The sequence below is a fragment of the Procambarus clarkii genome, chromosome 11, assembly GCF_040958095.1.
Source record: "Procambarus clarkii isolate CNS0578487 chromosome 11, FALCON_Pclarkii_2.0, whole genome shotgun sequence".
Classification (NCBI taxonomy): domain Eukaryota; kingdom Metazoa; phylum Arthropoda; class Malacostraca; order Decapoda; family Cambaridae; genus Procambarus; species Procambarus clarkii.
The window spans coordinates 30779781-30800948 of record NC_091160.1 but is presented as its reverse complement, the minus strand read 5'-3'; the positions used below and the strand labels follow the sequence as shown (position 1 = coordinate 30800948).

The 21168-nt window shown below is 45.5% G+C and overlaps 2 protein-coding genes across 2 annotated transcripts; one reads left to right on the top strand and one right to left on the bottom strand.

Moving 5' to 3' along the window:
• Positions 1 to 13961: 13961 nt before the first annotated feature.
• Positions 13962 to 16976, top strand: LOC123758503 (GATA zinc finger domain-containing protein 14-like). Its single transcript, XM_045742957.1, has 2 exons — positions 13962 to 15005; positions 16845 to 16976. The coding sequence occupies exons 1-2, from the start codon at positions 13962 to 13964 to the stop codon at positions 16974 to 16976; spliced, it is 1176 nt and encodes a 391-aa protein (XP_045598913.1).
• Positions 16977 to 18299: 1323 nt separating this feature from the next.
• Positions 18300 to 18833, bottom strand: LOC138363642 (uncharacterized). Its single transcript, XM_069323012.1, has one exon. It carries the CDS (start codon positions 18831 to 18833, stop codon positions 18300 to 18302), a length of 534 nt encoding a protein of 177 aa, XP_069179113.1.
• Positions 18834 to 21168: the final 2335 nt, after the last annotated feature.

The window sequence follows — 21168 nt, the reverse complement described above, 5'->3', positions numbered from 1 at the left end:
AGATTAATAATTCTAACGCGAATTTTCTCAATCCTTCGTACATTATGCTTCACTGTTGGAGGTAAATCAAAAATCACTTCTCCAAAATTCATTTTTATTTCTAGTCTGACGCGACACGGGCGCGTTTCGTAAAACTTATTACATTTTCAAAGACTTCACAAATACACAACTGATTAGAACTTGCGTTTCCCTGATTTTATATCTACATTTGAGTGAGGTGGGAAGGGTGATGTGGCATTACATTTGAGTGAGGTGGGAAGGATGATGTGGCATTAACACAAGACAGAACACTAGAGGATATTAATAGGGTATTAAAAGTATCAACACAAGACAGAACACGAAAAAATGGGTATTGAATAGAAGTGTTTGTAGAAAGCCTATTGGTCCATATTTCTTGATGCTTCTATATTGGAGCGGAGTCTTGAGGTGGGTAGAATATAGTGGTGCAATAATTGGCTGTTGATTGCTGGTGTTGACTTCTTGATGTGTAGTGCCTCGCAAACGTCAAGCCGCCTGCTGTCGCTGTATCTATCGATGATTTCTGTGTTGTTTACTAGGATTTCTCTGGCGATGGTTTGGTTATGGGAAGAGATTATATGTTCCTTAATGGAGCCCTGTTGTTTATGCATCGTTAAACGCCTAGAAAGAGATGTTGTTGTCTTGCCTATATACTGGGTTTTTTGGAGCTTACAGTCCCCAAGTGGGCATTACCCACCTCAAGACTCCGCTCCAATATAGAAGCATCAAGAAATATGGACCAATAGGCTTTCTACAAACACTTCTATTCAATACCCATTTTTTCGTGTTCTGTCTTGTGTTGATACTTTTAATACCCTATTAATATCCTCTAGTGTTCTGTCTTGTGTTAATGCCACATCATCCTTCCCACCTCACTCAAATGTAATGCCACATCACCCTTCCCACCTCACTCAAATGTAGATATAAAATCAGGGAAACGCAAGTTCTAATCAGTTGTGTATTTGTGAAGTCTTTGAAAATGTAATAAGTTTTACGAAACGCGCCCGTGTCGCGTCAGACTAGAAATAAAAATGAATTTTGGAGAAGTGATTTTTGATTTACCTCCAACAGTGAAGCATAATGTACGAAGGATTGAGAAAATTCGTGTTAGAATTATTAATCTTACTTTTTCGGTCATATTTAATAATATATGTCTACAGGAAAGACTGCTACCAAAATATACTAATGTTAAAGTGCACGACCCAGCAGCAAGGAATCAAGCCTTCACGATAAAATATCGCCAGGATCTGATTCGTGATCAGATATACAAGGCAGAGAATGAAATCAAAGACAACAAAACGCAACTACTTCATGCTACAAACGAGTGGAGAAATAGCAACATCGACCATAGTATCCGTACCCGCATTGAACAACACCTCGACATCCTCACAGACCAACATCACCTCAGCACTGAAACAAGGATTATCAAGAAACTAACAACATTATATGGAGGACCTATGGCAATTCCACGACCAAGAGATGGCTTCCTGAACCTTGCAGGAATTAACCTCACTGAGGACCAAGTCACTCTCCTAAATCTGGGCATAAACTGCCATGTTATGTCCAGACCGAGTGAAATGGCCCGGAAAGTGGAGTTGGAAATTCTGTTGGACGACATATTCGACCTCGAGACACAAAAGGTCACTACCAAAAATACCTTACAAGCAGAACTTATTGCAGAAGGAGGAAAGAATCGAGGCAACTACAGAAGCACCATACTGTCCCCCGAGCTTAGAGCGGCAGCTAAAAGCCTTCGTGAGAACAAGGAGATAGTTGTCAGGAGAGGTGACAAGTCGCCAATATATGTCATTCTTAAAAAAGACGAATATCTGGCGAAAATGAACATCATACTCTCTGACCAAACTAAGTTCCAAAGGGTAACGAAGGACACTACAGCCGAATTAAAAGCAAAGGTCAACAAACTGATCGAAACTGTGAACGCCAAGAAATCCGGACTCCACCTGCCAAAGATCATTGGGGAATATAAACCTGGATATGCGTATGGAAATGTCAAGACGCACAAGCCTGGAAACCCACTTCGGCCAATCATTAGCCAGATACCCACACCCACGTACAGATTGGCGAAGCGACTCAACGGCCTGCTGACTCCTTATGTTCCTTGCGCCTTCAGCCTGAAGTCTCCAAAGGAATTTGTGGACTTACTGCGGGGCGCACGGGCCACAGGGATAAGAGCCTCGTTGGACGTAGAATCGCTGTTCACCAACGTACCTGTGGACGAGACAATCGGAATGATAGCCGACAGAGTGTATCGTGATCCAGCCTGTACTCCTCTTGACATGCCAGAAAGTATTCTGAGGAAACTACTCCAAGCTTGTACTAAAGAGGCACCCTTCTTGAGCCCGGATGGGCACATGTATAAGCAAGTAGATGGGGTCGCCATGGGTTCTCCCCTAGGTGTCCTGTTTGCAAACTTCTACATGGGTACCATCGAGCAAAAAGTCTTAGTCGACATGAACTTGAAACCGGCCATATACTGCAGGTATGTTGACGACATTTTTACACAGGTACCTGATGTCAGACATCTGCAGGAGCTGAAGGAGGCATTTGAGCAGAGTTCCGTGCTGCGTTTCACTTACGAGACGGAAAAGGATGGGAAGCTGCCTTTTCTAGATGTAACAGTCATGGAAAAAGGCGGAGGTTTCCACACTGCAGTCTACACAAAGGAAACAAACATAGGAATGTGCCTAAATGCCAACAGCGACTGCCCTGACAGGTACAAGAGGAGTGTTGTTAACGCATACGTCGACCGTGCTCTCAGCCACAGCTCAGAATGGAAGCAAGTCGACGAAGAACTCTGTAGGGTAAGGCAGGTTCTAGTCAATAACGGCTTCTCCAATGGTTTCATCGAAGACATCATAAGAAGGAAAGTGAAAAGCCATGCAACCTCCGAAGAGACAACTAACACAACACCTATACCCCCTATTAGACTATTTTACAGGAACTTCTTTTCCACAGCTCATAAAACAGAGGAAAGGGTCCTGAAAGATATTGTTAATAGAAACGTTATCCCTACAGACAAAAATCAGAGGATACAACTGACGATTTACTATAAAACCAGAAAAACGGCCAGCCTACTCATGAGAAACTCTCCAGACACGAAACAGAACGCTTTAAAAGAGACTAACGTCGTCTATGCCTTCAAATGCCCACTTGGGGACTGTAAGCTCCAAAAAACCCAGTATATAGGCAAGACAACAACATCTCTTTTTAGGCGTTTAACGATGCATAAACAACAGGGCTCCATTAAGGAACATATAATCTCTTCCCATAACCAAACCATCGCCAGAGAAATCCTAGTAAACAACACAGAAATCATCGATAGATACAGCGACAGCAGGCGGCTTGACGTTTGCGAGGCACTACACATCAAGAAGTCAACACCAGCAATCAACAGCCAATTATTGCACCACTATATTCTACCCACCTCAAGACTCCGCTCCAATATAGAAGCATCAAGAAATATGGACCAATAGGCTTTCTACAAACACTTCTATTCAATACCCATTTTTTCGTGTTCTGTCTTGTGTTGATACTTTTAATACCCTATTAATATCCTCTAGTGTTCTGTCTTGTGTTAATGCCACATCATCCTTCCCACCTCACTCAAATGTAATGCCACATCACCCTTCCCACCTCACTCAAATGTAGATATAAAATCAGGGAAACGCAAGTTCTAATCAGTTGTGTATTTGTGAAGTCTTTGAAAATGTAATAAGTTTTACGAAACGCGCCCGTGTCGCGTCAGACTAGAAATAAAAATGAATTTTGGAGAAGTGATTTTTGATTTACCTCCAACAGTGAAGCATAATGTACGAAGGATTGAGAAAATTCGTGTTAGAATTATTAATCTTACTTTTTCGGTCATATTTAATAATATATATATATATATATATATATATATATATATATATATATATATATATATATATATATATATATATATATTTAGCGTTTCTCCAGATAAAGGCTTTGTCATCCGTTGTTGTTCTCATCTAAAGAATGGAGCCGGTAATGGGTTTTATAATTCGCTCAGCCCCAGCTTGCTGCTCCAGCTCCGCCTGGCTGTAATTAAGGTGTGGAGTGCGTTTTTAATTGGGTGTGAAGGGACTTATAATTGGGTGTGAGGAGAAGTGTAATCAAAGCTCCAGAAAGTCTTTGAGTGTGAGGTATGAGTGATGACCTCTCCCTGGTGTTCATTAGCGAGCCTCGAGTGTGTGAGGGATGAGTAATGAGTGAGGAATGAGTAATGACCTCTCCTACCCCCTCGTATAGTACATATATGTACTACATTAGGCATAATATTGCTTATATTAGCCCTAGGATTATTTATAATTGGATAGAAGTGCTTAGATAAATAATTATAATACATAATTTGATATTATCAATATCTTATAATAAGAAATAACAATAATAATTATAATGTTCATTATAAGGACGAACAAGTTGTGAAAAAAATGTGAAAACTTCATGCCGTGGCCCCACTCTGGAGTACGCGTCACCGGCATGGAACCCTCTCATTAAAAATGACAAATATAAATTAGAAAAAGGTCAATACATACGGAACGAGGCTCTTGCAGGTCCTGGAAGGGACCTGCGAGGAAAAATTGTCGGAGGAGAAATAGTGGGGGGAGTAGAGGACATGATCACGACATACAAGGTGAAACAATACTCATGTGTAAGTACCTTCCGTTGATTGATAAGTGTGATGAACGGGTGGGGGTGAAGGGGAGAAGCGAACTACCTGGAGAAAACGCCAAGCCATTACGACTATATAGCACTGGTAAGGGGATCAGGATAGGGATTAGGAATGGGACGGGGGGGGGGGGTGATAAAGGAGTGGTGCCCAACCATTTGGACAGTCGGGGATTGAACGCCGACCTGCATGAAGCGAGATCATCGCTCTATACCGTCCAGCCAAAGTGGTTGGGGCACGTGGGAGGGGGATAACGAGAGCCATTGCATTGATCTGAAATCATTCCAGAGGCGGGGCCAGGAGCCGAGCTCGACCCCAATAAGCTCGTTAAGGAGAGTTAACGACCTTTCAATACCGCCTTAATAAAGCCACCAACATGCCAAGTTTATAAAAGAAAACGGAACAACACAGTTTACAAAACAGGCAAAACACAGCTTATTAAAAAAAAAAAGACTAAATTAAAATTGACTTAAGGGAACGAGTCATAATTACCAAGAAAATGAAAATATATCTCACGAAAATTTTCACTATTTTTTATTTCTGAAATTGTAAACGCCTCGTTGCATGAGCAAATTATTTTCTTTCTTTTTATTCATTTACGAAATAACAGGAATTATTCCTTCTTGGTAAATGACACAATAGAATGCTTGTCGGGGCATCACGAACGGGTTGTAAATTACACGTTCGTGAGACAGTTGTAGACGTAGGATGGTTGTAGACCAGTGTAAGAGATTGTGCTCCAGGGGTGAGTTGTGACCCTTGTAAGAATAGTTTAAAACCTCTTAAACGAATTATGATTTTTCTCACGCCTCTCGTCCGGATGTACTGGTTCTGACCGTCGTCCGGATGTACTGGTTCTGACCGTCGTCCGGATGAACTGGTTCTGACCGTCGTCCGGATGAACTGGTTCTGACCTTCGTCCGGATGTACTGGTTCTGACCGGTGTCCGGATGTACTGGTTCTGACCGTCGTCCGGATGTACTGGTTCTGACCGTCGTCCGGATGAACTGGTTCTGACCTTCGTCCGGATGTACTGGTTCTGACCGGTGTCCGGATGTACTGGTTCTGACCGTCGTCCGGATGTACTGGTTCTGACCTTCGTCCGGATGTACTGGTTCTCACCGTCGTCCGGATGTACTGGTTCTGACCGTCGTCCGGATGTACTGGTTCTGACCGTCGTCCGGATGTACTGGTTCTGACCTTCGTCCGGATGTACTGGTTCTGACCGTCGTCCGGATGTACTGGTTCTGACCGTCGTCCGGATGTACTGGTTCTGACCGTCGTCCGGATGTACTGGTTCTGACCGTCGTCCGGATGTACTGGTTCTGACCGTCGTCCGGATGTACTGGTTCTGACCGTCGTCCGGATGTACTGGTTCTGACCGTCGTCCGGATGTACTGGTTCTGACCGTCGTCCGGATGTACTGGTCTGACCTTCGTCCGAATGTACTGGTTCTGACCGTCGTCCGGATGTACTGGTTCTGACCGTCGTCTGGATGAACTGGTTCTCACCGTCGTCCGGATGTACTGGTTCTGACCGTCGTCCGGATGTACTGGTTCTGACCGTCGTCCGGATGTACTGGTTCTGACCGTCGTCCGGATGAACTGGTTCTGACCTTCGTCTGGATGTACTGGTTCTGACCTTCGTCTGGATGTACTGGTTCTGACCGTCGTCCGGATGTACTGGTTCTGACCGTCATCCGGATGTACTGGTTCTGACCTTCGTCTGGATGTACCGGTTCTGACCGTCGTCCGGATGTACTGGTTCTGACCGTCGTCTGGATGAACTGGTTCTGACCGTCGTCCGGATGTACCGGTTCTGACCGTCGTCCGGATGAACTGGTTCTGACCGTCGTCCGGATGTACTGGTTCTGAGGTTCTCGAACGGTGTTAAATACCTTGACGAGAGAACATAATTCTGACTGTCAGGACTGTCAGGACTGTCAGGACTGTCAGGACTGTCAGATTAATTAAATCTGGGCCAAAACCCCAGATTTAATTAACACCAATTAAGGACTTGGTCATTAAACTCGTCGTTACGGGAACCAATAGCACTGACTCTTTTGACCCCCCCCCCTCATCTAGTCGATTCGAGATGAGTGGCAGTGGGGTCAGGGGTCGTGACCCCAGGGGGTCAGGGGTAGCGACCCAAGGAAGGAAGGAAGGGGGTCAAGGGTATATAACGACCCCAAACCATCAGTAGCATGTGAGGTTGCTTAGTCTGAAGAAAAGATATTGTGTGACCTGTGTAGACGATGCCTGTATCTTCACTATCAGATAGATAACCTTTGTGACGATAGATAACCTTTGTGACGGATCTGAAGTGAGTTAAAGATGGATGCTTCGGCTCCCCCGGGTGGGGGGGGGGGGGAAGGTGGATGGTTAACAGTATTAAGTCACAATAGCTCGACTGGGAACTAGTTATCATATCCACCGAGCACATTTGAAAATTAAGGAAGGTTGGCGACGTTTCGGCCCCGTCTTGGGCACGTCTTGATCAGTGGTGCATGAAGGACCGAAACGTCTTCACTTCCTGCATTGTAAGACGTGTGTGTGTGTGTGTGTGTGTGTGTGTGTGTGTGTGGGTGTGTGTGTGTGGGTGTGTGCGTGTGTGTGTGTGTGTGGGTTGGGTGTCATGGCTTGTTGCTTTGTGTCTGCCTGGAGGGAGTTGGATTGCTCTTATTTTCTAACCGAAGAAAGTTGGGATATATATATTTTTTAAGTTTACCTCAAGAGAATTGCATTGGTACTTTGCGTGTACTTGCTGCACAAAGTTACGGATTGGTGCTTTCAGGCTCAACTTTCGTGATGAAAGTTGAATGGCTCTACTTTGTGACTAGCTGGGGTAAGGTAGACAGCTTTGGGGTGCCTGTCTTAAAATAAAAAGATGACTGTCTTCTGTCAAGCATGAGTACAGCTTGGGCAACCTGTCCTCGAGGGGGGGGGGGGTGAGGGGGGGGGCTGTACCCTCCTGGTTGTCATTTCTCAGTCACTAAGTAATTTCTGCTATTGTCTACTCTCTATCCATGGATAGATTAAGATTAGGTTAGCTTAGGCTAGTTAAAAAAAATTGAAAACTGTCCCCCTAGAATTTCCTATCATATGATATGTTTAAGACAAAGGTTCAGTTACCAGTCTACAAGTAGACTATTATTGGAACCGTAGTATACTTTCAGACCATCACACATGCAAATGCAATGTAATGAAAATAGGGGTAGGAAGCAGGAGACCAGATACAAGGTATCCTTTGGGAGATGAAATACTTCAAGAGTCAGAGAGAGAGAAAGACCTGGGGGTTGATATCACGCCAGACCTGTCCCCTGAACCTCATATCAAGAGGATAACATCAGCAGCATTTGCCAGGTTGGCTAACATAGGAACGGCCTTTAGAAACTTGTGTAAGGAATCTTTCAGAATTTTGTATACCATATATGTCAGACCAATCCTGGAGTATGCGGCTCCAGCATGGAGTCCATATCTAGTCAAGCATAAGACTAAACTGGAAAAGGTTCAAAAGTTTGCCACCAGACTAGTACCCGAACTGAGAGGTATGAGCTACGAGGAGAGACTACGGAATTAAACTTCACGTCACTGGGAGACATAAGAGTTAGAGCGGACATGATCACCATACACAAGATTCTCAGAGGAATTGATAAGGAAGATAAAGACAGGCTATTTACCACAAGGAGCACACGCACTAGGGGACACAGGTAGAAATTGAGTGTCCAAATGAGCCATAGAGACGTTAGATTTTTTTGTCAGTGTCAGAGTAGTATTGAAATGAAATGCATTAGGCAGTGATGTAGTGGAGGCTGACACCATACACAGCTTCAAGTGAAAATATGATAGAGCCCAGTAGGCTCAGGACCCTGTCCACCAGTTGATTGACGGTTGAGAGGCGCAACCAAAGAGCCAGAGCTCAACCCCCGCAAGCACAATTAGGTAAGTACAATTAGGCAATTAGGTAAGTACATATAGGTACATAACTATCCAGGTGGTTCGAGTGTGGCTGTTCGAATTGCCAGGGTTCGATCATCCTCATATCTTGGAGGAGGAGGCTTGGACTTTTACGACACTGGGAATTGAAATTTGTGTACATGTGCTGTTAAGGAATATTTAAATTTATTTAGGGAGCTTTTAATATGTGAAGAGGTTTCCTTTGTATGAATACACTCTGGCTTCCTGTCCCCCCGACACACTGAATTATATTATTAATTATATTTATTTTTTATAATTATATCTTATAATATCTTATAATTATCAATATCTTATAATTATCTTATAATATATATATAATTGTGAATATCTGTGACGAGCAGTGATGACGCTCAATGGGATTAATGATGAGGATGATTTTCACACTTTATTGACTTCTCTCAAAGTCATACTGGGTAGGTAATAGTACTTGTGATGATGACTGATGATTTCGGCAGCCTGGCAAAGGGGTTAGAGGGTCCGTCCGGTCAATACACTGTGGTTCTGGAATCGTAAAAGGGGTTAAGAATCGCTTCGCTACAGTTTCCAATAGAGTGACTTAATACATATATTCCGGTCACTAATATTCGGGTTCCTTCACTGTCGTAGCTAGTTCTAGCAAACTAGTCAACTATGATGACGTAAACAGGTGTATACTAGCTAACCAATTTCAGTCAAATATTTAGGACTATGTTTGTCATATTCAAGCAAACATATACAGTCAACAGTTAGGACAGGGTAAAGCAGTTTGGTCGTTCCCGCCTTAAAACATCTTGTCTGCTCTCAGAACTACCCGTAAGGAACCTTATTAGACCAAGTAACGACTCCTAGGTAACGTCACCTGACAGCATAGACGGGAGCCCACCCATCCCTTGCTCCCCCCCCCCCCAATCAAAAACCCGTACAATCACCTGTAGCTCAATGTATCAGGAACCGCCTCATATAATGGTAGGAAAACCAAGTGAAGATAACCGTATAGTTAATATGTGGGAGAGTATATCATACCCCATAACAGCATATCCTGCCTCTAGCAAAAACAGCATATCCTGCCTCTAGCAAAAACAGCATATCCTGCCTCTAGCAAAAACAGCATATCCTGCCTCTAGCAAAAACAGCATATCCTGCCTCTAGCAAAAACAGCATATCCTGCCTCTAGCAAAAACAGCATATCCTGCCTCTAGCAAAAACAACATATCCTGCCTCTAGCAAAACAGCATATCCTGCCTCTAGCAAAACAGCATATCCTGCCTCTAGCAAAAACAGCATATCCTGCCTCTAGCAAAACAGCATATCCTGCCTCTAGCAAAACAACATATCCTGCCTCTAGCAAAACAGCATATCCTGCCTCTAGCAAAACAACATATCCTGCCTCTAGCAAAACAGCATATCCTGCCTCTAGCAAAACAGCATATCCTGCCTCTAGCAAAAACAGCATATCCTGCCTCTAGCAAAAACAATATATCCTGCCTCTAGCAAAAACAGCATATCCTGCCTCTAGCAAAAACAGCATATCCTGCCTCTAGCAAAAACAACATATCCTGCCTCTAGCAAAACAACGTATCCTGCCTCTAGCAAAAACAGCATATCCTGCCTCTAGCAAAAACAGCATATCCTGCCTCTAGCAAAACAGCATATCCTGCCTCTAGCAAAAACAACACATCCTGCCTCTAGCAAAACAGCATATCCTGCCTCTAGCAAAAACAGCATATCCTGCCTCTAGCAAAAACAACACATCCTGCCTCTAGCAAAAACAACACATCCTGCCTCTAGCAAAACAGCATATCCTGCCTCTAGCAAAACAGCATATCCTGCCTCTAGCAAAAACAACACATCCTGCCTCTAGCAAAACAGCATATCCTGCCTCTAGCAAAAACAACACATCCTGCCTCTAGCAAAACAGCATATCCTGCCTCTAGCAAAAACAGCATATCCTGCCTCTAGCAAAACAGCATATCCTGCCTCTAGCAAAAACAACACATCCTGCCTCTAGCAAAAACAACACATCCTGCCTCTAGCAAAACAGCATATCCTGCCTCTAGCAAAAACAACACATCCTGCCTCTAGCAAAACAGCATATCCTGCCTCTAGCAAAACAGCATATCCTGCCTCTAGCAAAAACAACACATCCTGCCTCTAGCAAAAACAGCATATCCTGCCTCTAGCAAAACAGCATATCCTGCCTCTAGCAAAAACAACACATCCTGCCTCTAGCAAAACAGCATATCCTGCCTCTAGCAAAAACAGCATATCCTGCCTCTAGCAAAAACAACATATCTTGCCTCTAGCAAAAACAGCATATCCTGCCGCCCCCCTCTCTGGCAGCTCCAGAGACAGGTCAGCGAACTCAAGCAGCCTCACCACCCCCCCCCCACCCCAACCCAACCCCTCAACCCAAAACCTCTCGAAAATAACGTTAAAATGTTCCCCAAGAAGGATAACTCGGGCCGGAGCTCCACGAACTGTGCGGAGGAGGAGGTCCCCGGCGGCGCCCGCCCTCTGGTGGCCATTATTGATTTGCTCCAACCTCAGACGACCATGAGGTGGGGCATGAGGAACAGGAGGGAGGACGGGACGGTAGATGAGGAAAAGGTGGAACAGGAGGAGGAGGAAGACAGTGATGGTGTAAAGGTTATATTATAAAAATGTTACAAAAATGATAGAAGTTTCAGAGGATATGCTGAGTCAGAGCGAGAAGTGGCTACTCGATTTATACCCCTGCAAGTGGTGTACGTTCACACACGTGCACACGTACACACGTACACACGTACACACGTGCGCACGTACACACGTACACACGTACACACGTACACACGTACAGACGTACACACGTACACACGTACACACGTACACACGTACACACGTACACACGTGCACACGTACACACGTACACACGTACACACGTACACACGTACACACGTGCACACGTACACACGTGCACACGTACACACGTACAGTGACTGTTGTGCCCCACAGCAGTAGTCTTCCAGGCGCCCACTTCTAACAAAACCTGGAGCTGCTCCAGCAACCATTTATACCAACGCTTCACACACCTGAGTCTCGCCCCTTACTGGTACAGGTGTTGAACAGTTGTGTTGAAGGATTAGAGGAGGCAGAGGAGCAACTTGAAGGATTAGAGGAGGCAGAGGAGCAACTTGAAGGATTAGAGGAGGCAGAGCAGCAACTTGAAGGATTAGAGGGGGCAGAGGAGCAACTTGAAGGATTAGAGGAGGCAGAGGAGCAACTTGAAGGATTAGAGAAGGTGAAGGTGTCTGAGACCCACCAGAACGCTGCTTCAACTTCCTCCATTACCTCAAGATGATTTGAGGCAATGGAGCTATATTGGGAAACATATAATGGATAAATTAGGTAAGTGTGTGGCGACATGGAGTCTTGGGAAATCTTATCTGACGACCCAAATTAAGTTTTATTATAAGAGGTCAATGATCAAGGCGAGGTTAGCTGCCCCCTTCCAGGACTACCAGAAAGCCCTCAACATTATTCAACTTACAGGACTGCTCCTGTGCAACCCTGATGATCCAGCTGTTGGCTCGAACCCTGGTGAGCTGGGCGGGAGAGCACCTAGCAGACAGGAGTCAGAGGGAAGTAATGAGAGATCACTGGTCAGAATTGAGGGGAGTAACGGTTGAATTACTGTTAGGATGAGTTTAATGAAACGGTTGGACTCGTGTCCTTTCACCTGATGTTTCTGTTTACCTAGCGGTAAAACAGGAACCCGGGATTTAGGAAATTGTTGTGGGATGCATTCCGGGCAAAGTCAGTAGTTGGCCTATGTAGGAAGGGAGGGGGAGGCCGACCAAGACAAACTTCCTGTTTCCGAAAATAGAAATTACATACGTCGTGGCCTAAGTGAGGAACTATGATTCTGATTGGCTAATCTTGCAGAGGAAGAGAAGTATTAACTCACCAGAACAGAGAAGTGTTACAGCGTGTAATGGCCATGATGGACACGCTAGAAGGCCTCGGAGCACACCACGAGGGCCAGGGGCGATTAGCACAAGACTAAGAAGGGCAAGACGTCTTGAGGAGCAGTGCAAGACGAGGCCGGAGACGTTGACCGAACACTACCCCGGGCTTGTTAGCACATTGACGCACAAACATCAGCGGCATATTTCATACACACAAACATCAACATCATTAGTGATGTGGTGGAGGCTGACTCAATACACAGCTTCAAGTGTAGATATGATAGAGCCCAATAGGCTCAGGAACCTGTACACCAGTTGTTGACAGTTGAGAGGCGGGACCAAAGAGCCAGAGCTCAACCCCCGCAAACACAACTAGGTGAGTATAGACGATTTTGTCGACCATTCGTGTGAACTTCAAGAACCTGAACAGGAAACTATGACCAGGGAGCCGGTCGGCCGAGCGGACAGCACGCTGGACTTGTGATCCTGGGTTCAATCCCAGGCGCCGGCGAGAAACATTGGGCAGAGTTTCTTTCACCCTATGCCCCTGTTACCTAGCAGTAAAATAGGTACCTGGGTGTTAGTCAGCTGTCACGGGCTGCTTCCTGGGGGTGGAGGCCTGGTCGAGGACCGGGCCGCGGGGACACTAAAAAGCCCCGAAATCATCTCAAGATAACCTCAAGATGACCTGAAGATAACCTCAAGATAACCTCAAGATAACCTCAAGATAACCTCAAGATAACCAACACTAGATTATGTAAATCTCTTCAGGAAGGAAGGGAAACTATCAGCGGAAAGCGCCAAGCATTACCACTATATTAGCATTTGGAAAGGATCAGTATAAGAATTTGGGATGGGACGAAGGGAAGGAATGGTGCCCAAGCACTTGTGGATGGTCGGGGATTGAACGCCGACCTGCATGACGCGCGACCGACGCTCTACCGTCCAGCCCAAGTGGAGGACAGAGTGGGGGGGGGGGGAGAGAGAGAGAGGATAAGTCAGCATGATAATGTCTCCCTCCTCACATCAACAACAACAAGAACACGCAAAAAAAAAAATTCCAACACATAGATCTATCAGTTACATTATGCAGAACACAGCGGGCAGTCACTGACACAGACACGTACACACTCACCAGCACGGACACTCACGTGCACGCTACCTACGTAGAGCAAAGTAGAATAGAGTAGACCAGAGTAGAGTAGAGCGGAGTGCAGCCGCCTAGGTGGCGCAAGCACTCGACGGAATGATGTTTACACTCCAGTAAAAAGCTCCACTCCGGCTCTAAGCTACAAGTTGTGAGGATATTGTGTGTGCTGGCTGGTCCCGATGGCCAGCACGGGCGAACGTAACTCCTCTGCCAATATACGTAACTACTCCACTAACGTACATAACTACTCCACTAACGTACATAACTACTCCACTAATGTACGTAACTACTGCACTAATGAACGTAACTATTGCACTTATGTACGTAACTACTACACTAATGTAGGTAACTACTCCACTAATGTACGTAACTACTCCACTAATGAACCTAACTACTCCACTAATGTACGTAACTACTGCACTAATGAACGTAACTATTGCACTAATGTACGTAACTACTCCACTAATGTACGTAACTACTGCACTAATGAACGTAACTACTGTACTAATGTACGTAACTACTCCACTAATGTACGTAACTACTGCACTAATGTACGTAACTACTGCACTAATGAACGTAACTACCGCACTAATGTACGTAACTACTGCACCAATGTACGTAACCACCACACTAATGTACGTAACTACTGCACTAATGTATGTAACCACCACACTAATGTACGTAACTACTGCACTAATGAACGTAACTACTGCACTAATGTACGTAACTACTGCACTAATGAACGTAACTACTGCACTAATGTACGTAACTACTGCACTAATGTACGTAACTACTGCACTAATGTACGTAACTACTGCACTAATGTACGTAACTACTGCACTAATGAACGTAACTACCGCACTAATGTACGTAACTACTGCACTAATGAACGTAACTACTCCACTAATGTACGTAACTACTCCACTAATGTACGTAACTACTGCACTAATGTACGTAACTACTGCACCAATGTACGTAACCACCACACTAATGTACGTAACTACTGCACTAATGTACGTAACTACTGCACCAATGTACGTAACCACCACACTAATGTACGTAACTACTGCACTAATGAACGTAACTACTCTACTAATGTACGTAACTACTCCACTAATGTACGTAACTACTGCACTAATGTACGTATCTGCTCCAGTAATGTACGTAACTGCTCCCCTATTGTACGTAACTGCTCCACTATTGTACGTAACTACTCCACTAATGTACGTATCTGCTCCACTAATGTGCATAACTGCTCCACTAATGTACGTAACTGCTCCACTAATGTACGTAACTGCTCCACTAATGTACGTTACTGCTCCACTAATGTACGTAACTGCTCCACTAATGTACGTAACTACTGCACTAAGCTGCAACTTTTACATCGAGTGTATATATATATATATATATATATATATATATATATATATATATATATATATATATATATATATATATATATATATATATATATATATATATATATATTTACCTACAATTTTGATTGGTCGGAATTTACTCTCATTTGGTATTATATTTATATAATGTATATATGCAGGTACTTGATAACGTAATTATTAAATTAATTCGGCCTAATTTGTTTTCATATGCAGAGAATAGGTCACATTAACGAGGTTAATCTATTATCTCCAGATATCTGTTCCTGTGTTCTCTCCATATATCTGTTCATGTGTTCTCTCCATATATCTGTTCCTGTGTTCTCTCCATATATCTGTTCCTCTGTTCTCTCCAGATATCTGTTCCTCTGTTCTCTCCATATCTATCTATTCCCTCCCTATCTATTCGTGTCTAATTGAATGCTAATATTTTTTGCTTATCTTTTATTTACTTTTCATATTTATTTTCCTTCTCTGTCTATTATATTTATTTCGTTTCTCCTTTCACCTGATAGTGAGAGCTGCCTTGAACTCGGGTCCTCGCTCTTGACCACTGTCATGGGGCCAGATTCACGAAGCAGTTACGCAAGTACGTAAGTGCGTGCGTAACTGCTTCGTACAGTTACGAAGCACACGATGTAAACGAACATTTACGTCACGAAAGATGTACACGAACGTGTACATCTTTCTTCAATCTTTGACGGCTTTGGTTACATTTATTAAACAGTTTACAAGCATGAAAACTTGCCAATCAACTGTTGTTATTGTTATAAACAGCCTCCTGGTGCTTCGGAGCTCCTTAACTGTTTAATAATTGTAAACAAAGCCGCCAAAGATTGAGAAAAGATGGACAGGTTCGTAAGTGCTCGCGTAACTGCTTCGTGAATCTTGCCCCTGCCTTATAATGACGTCCTCCCCATTACTTACTCAGTTTCGACCTGATAATTGTCGAGGACGGACCGAAACATCGTCACTCTTCATTTCATATAACTTTAAGACCCTAAGAATCGATGAAAGTGCAGAGGCCTGTTGGCCCATACGAGGCATTAGTTCCTATTTGGGTTTGTTGATTTGCTTTAATATGATGGCGATAAAGAAGTACCTATCAGACTGGATACAGACACTCATTGGTAACATTGGAGAAATTCAACGATTCGGTCCATCCCCGCCAAACACATACCAAAACTACGACGTTGGTAAAACGTTCGAACAAGTTTTAACACCACCTAACCAGTTATAACAACCAATATAGCAAATTGTAACAACGTTCTAATACGTCATAAACACGTTAAGCCAAGATGTAACAACTTTATTACAAGTTGTAACAAGCGGAAAATAGAGACAGTTTCGGTTTGTGTTTCCAGGGATTATCAAGTCCAATACATGGCTTGGTAATGGTCCAGGACGGACCGAAACGTCGTAATTTCTACGTTTTGCAGAGTATGCAGACTCACCGTCTGTATACTGGGCCGGTGAGAGAATGGCCCCTCGACTTCAACCACGGTAAATGTAAAGTAACGAGAGTGGGAACATGGAAAAGAAGACCATAACTCTAGTCCACTTTGAAAGGAAAGTCGCTTCCGCATGCGGGTGAAGGAAAGTTTCTAGAATGAAGCAGAGTGGCAAAGTTATCTCTCAAGGCCCACAGTAACAATTGTCTTGCAGAAATCAGTAAAAGGAGTGCAATCAGAGCGCTATGTGATAAAAGATAAGGTTAGAGGAAACATGATCACGATATGTAAAATATTTCGAGGCATTGTTAAAGAGACGAAGAAACGACTATCAGTACAAGTGTAACAAGGAGACGGATTGATCCCCAGGAGGAGGTTGTTAAAACTAATGACACCCAATCGTTTCATATTAATCGATTTTAATCGATATTAATCAGGTGCGCTCAGAAGCTTTTGTATTTAACATCCGGCAGTTGACAAGGCAGTTTCCAAGAGCTAAAGCTCTGCCCTGCAGGCACAATTAGGTCAGAGCAACAGATACACGAATACATTCACGGCCGAGTGGTCACAGTTCGCGATTCATAATAAGGCAGAGTTTCATTCACCTGATGCTTCTGTTTACCTAGCTGAGAATAGCTACCTGGGAGTTACAGCTGCTACGGGCTGCGTTCTGAGGATGTTTATGTGAGAGAGAGAAATATATGTAGTTGGTCTGATAGAGAAAATAGGTTGGGAGTCAGTTCATCGGTGGTTGGAAAGTCGGGGTCCAAGAGCTAACAGCTCGATTCTGCAGGCATAAATAAGTAAACACACACACACAGAATAAGTTTGAGTGTGAGTTTCGTTCCCCTTGATGCGCCTGTTCACCTAGCAGTTAATAGGTACTTAGGGCGTAGACGGCTGCTCAGGGTTGCTTCCTGGGGATGTACTCACCTAGTTGTTCTTGCGGGGGTTGAGCTTTGGTTGTTCGGTCCCGCCTCTCAACCGGTGAAGCGGTTATTCCACCTCTTTAACACTGGAGGAACACGAACAAGGGGACACAGGTGGAAACTGAGTACCCACATGAGCCACAGAGACGTTAGAAATAACTTTTTCAGTGTCAGAGTAGTTAACAGGTGGAATGCATTAGGCAGTGATGTGGTGGAGGCTGACTCCATACACAGTTTGAAATGTAGATATGATAGAGCCCAGTAGGCTCAGGAATCTGTACACCTGTTGACTGACGGTTCAGGAGCGGGGACTAAAGAGCCAACAGCTCAACCCCCCCGCAAGCACAACTAGCTAAATACAACTAGGTAAGTACACCACGTATTTCTACCGTGTGAAAGTCTATCCAATTAAGATACTGCTTCTCTTCCTCTTGCCCCGCCCACCAGGCTCATCACTGTCACCTGTTTCTCTTCTTCTCATAACTAGTTCCCCGTCATTCCTCTCCTCCTTCCGTCTTGCTCTTTCCCCTCATTCTCTCTGTCCTCTCCCATTCTCTCTCTCTCCCTCTCCTGATCCCCCCCCCCCCTGCCGCTCTGGTTTGGACTCCTCCTCGTCCCTCAGTGCTTAAAGTTGATGATCTGATGCACAGAAACCTTCTTTCACATGTTTATTTCCTGGAAGAGTTACTTTCCTGAGCGCCAGAAGGAGGGTCACACCTCTTGACGTAGTTGATCTGTGTTTAGGACGAGACGGGCTGGTCTCTGGTCATATTATGGTTTGTGTCCAGCGGTACCTGCTGGTCTCTGGTCCTATTATGGTTTGTGTCCGGCGGTACCTGCTGGTCTCTGGTCATATTATGGCTTGTGTCCGGCGGTACCTGCTGGTCTCTGGTCATATCATACCTTGTGTCCAGCGGTGCCTGCTGGTCTCTGGTCATATTATGGTTTGTGTCCGGCGGTACCTGCTGGTCTCTGGTCCTATTATGGTTTGTGTCCGGCGGTACCTGCTGGTCTCTGGTCCTATTATGGTTTGTGTCCGGCGGTACCTGCTGGTCTCTGGTCATATCATACCTTGTGTCCAGCGGTGCCTGCTGGTCCCTGGTCATATCATACCTTGTGTCCGGCGGTACCTGCTGGTCTCTGGTCCTATTATGGTTTGTGTCTGGCGGTACCTGCTGGTCTCTGGTCATATCATATCTTGTGTCCAGCGGTGCCTGCTGGTCTCTGGTCATATTATGGTTTGTGTCCGGCGGTACCTGCTGGTCTCTGGTCATATCATACCTTGTGTCCAGCGGTGCCTGCTGGTCTCTGGTCCTATTATGGTTTGTGTCCAGCGGTACCTGCTGGTCTCTGCATGGTCCTATTATGGTTTGTGTCCGGCGGTACCTGCTGGTCTCTGGTCATATCATGCCTTGTGTCCAGCGGTGCCTGCTGGTCCCTGGTCATATCATACCTTGTGTCCAGCTAATTTCGAGCTTGATTTACGAGCATTTCCCAGCACTGTTTCGGCCTGAAGTATTTACAACCAGCCCTCTATGTGAGGGGGAACGTATGTAAATCTATCGGACACCATCACGGCAACACTTATTACGACCAGGGTTTTGTCCGTGTTATGTCCAGAGTTATGAAGGACCTTTGTCCCTATTATGGCCAAGCTTATGACCAGGTTTATGTCCGGTTACCGGTTTTAATTATAAACCCGGCTCGGGGCAAATTGATGTACGTCTGTGGGCCTTGTGAGGCGCCTGTGGTCACTCATTGACGTGTGAGGGGCCTGCGGTCACTCGCTGACTTGTGAGGGACGCCTGCGGTCACTCGCTGACTTGTGAGGGGCGCCTGGGGTCACTCGCTGACTTGTGAGGGGCGCCTGCGGTCACTCGCTGACTTGTGAGGGACGCCTGCGGTCACTCACTGACTTGTGAGGGACGCCTGCGGTCACTCGCTGACTTGTGAGGGACGCCTGCGGTCACTCACTGACTTGTGAGGGACGCCTGCGGTCACTCGCTGACTTGTGAGGGACGCCTGTGGTCACTCGCTGACTTGTGAGGGACGCCTGCGGTCACTCGCTGACTTGTGAGGGACGCCTGCGGTCACTCGCTGACTTGTGAGGGGCGCCTGGGGTCACTCGCTGACTTGTGAGGGACGCCTGCGGTCACTCGCTGACTTGTGAGGGGCGCCTGGGGTCACTCGCTGACTTGTGAGGGACGCCTGCGGTCACTCGCTGACTTGTGAGGTGTGTTTATGTGAAAAATATGTAGATTGAAGAAAAACAGGTTGGGTATCAGGACATTACACACCCGATGGTTAGAAAGGCGGGACCCAAGAACTAACAGGCTAGGTCTTGTAGGCACAAATAGTAAATACAAACACACACACGCAACTAAACACACACACACGCACACACACACACGCAACTAAATACACACACACACACACACACACACACACACACACACACACACACACACACACACACACACACACACACACACACACACACACACACACACACACGCACACACGCACATGCAACTAAACACACACACACACACACTCGCAACTAAACACACACACACACACACACACACACACACACACACACACACACACACACACACACACACACACACACACACACACGCACATGCAACTAAACACACACACACACACACTCGCAACTAAACACACACACACACACACACACACACACACACACACACACACACACACACACACACACACACACACACACACACACAAAGTTGTGTGTGGCTATAACTCTCTCAAACTCATTAAAGTTGCCGCCTGGCCTGAGAAATACCGGATATTAGACTCTCACTCGCGTGTGAGAGTGAGTGAGAGTCATTCATTCCAATACGGTCCTCGGAAGGGGACGCCAGGGTTGGGTTCCGCTGAGGGTCACATAATTACCATCTTCAGGGCACGGGCGGGAAATGGCTCTGATTGATTGATTGATGAAGACCAAGAGACCCCAGAGGTGGCACGGGCATGAATAGCCCCGTAAGGAGGGCACTGAAACCTTCCTGTGGATACAATCCTCTCAACAATATCCCAGCTGTTGTTGTTGTTGTTTTAGATTCAGCTACTCGGAACAAGAAGTTGCAAGTAGCACGGGCTATGGTGATCCCGTAGTGGACTTACCTCACACAGGAGCGGGGCAAGTAGCACGGGCTATGGTGATCCCGTAGTGGACTTACCTGGCACAGGAGCGGGCCAAGTAGCACGGGCTATGGTGATCCCGTAGTGGACTTACCTGGCACAGGAGCGGGCCAAGTAGCACGGGCTATGGTGATCCCGTAGTGGACTTACCTGCCACAGGAGCGGGCCAAGTAGCACGGGCTATGGTGATCCCGTAGTGGACTTACCTGACACAGGAGCGGGCCAAGTAGCACGGGTTATGATGATCCCGTTGTGAACTTACCTGCCACAGGAGCGGGCCAAGTAGCATGGGCTATGGTGATCCCGTAGTGGACTTACCTGCCACAGGAGCGGGCCAAGTAGCACGGGCTATGGTGATCCCGTTGTGGACTTACCTGCCACAGGAGCGGGCCAAGTATCACGGGCTATGGTGATCCCGTAGTGGACTTA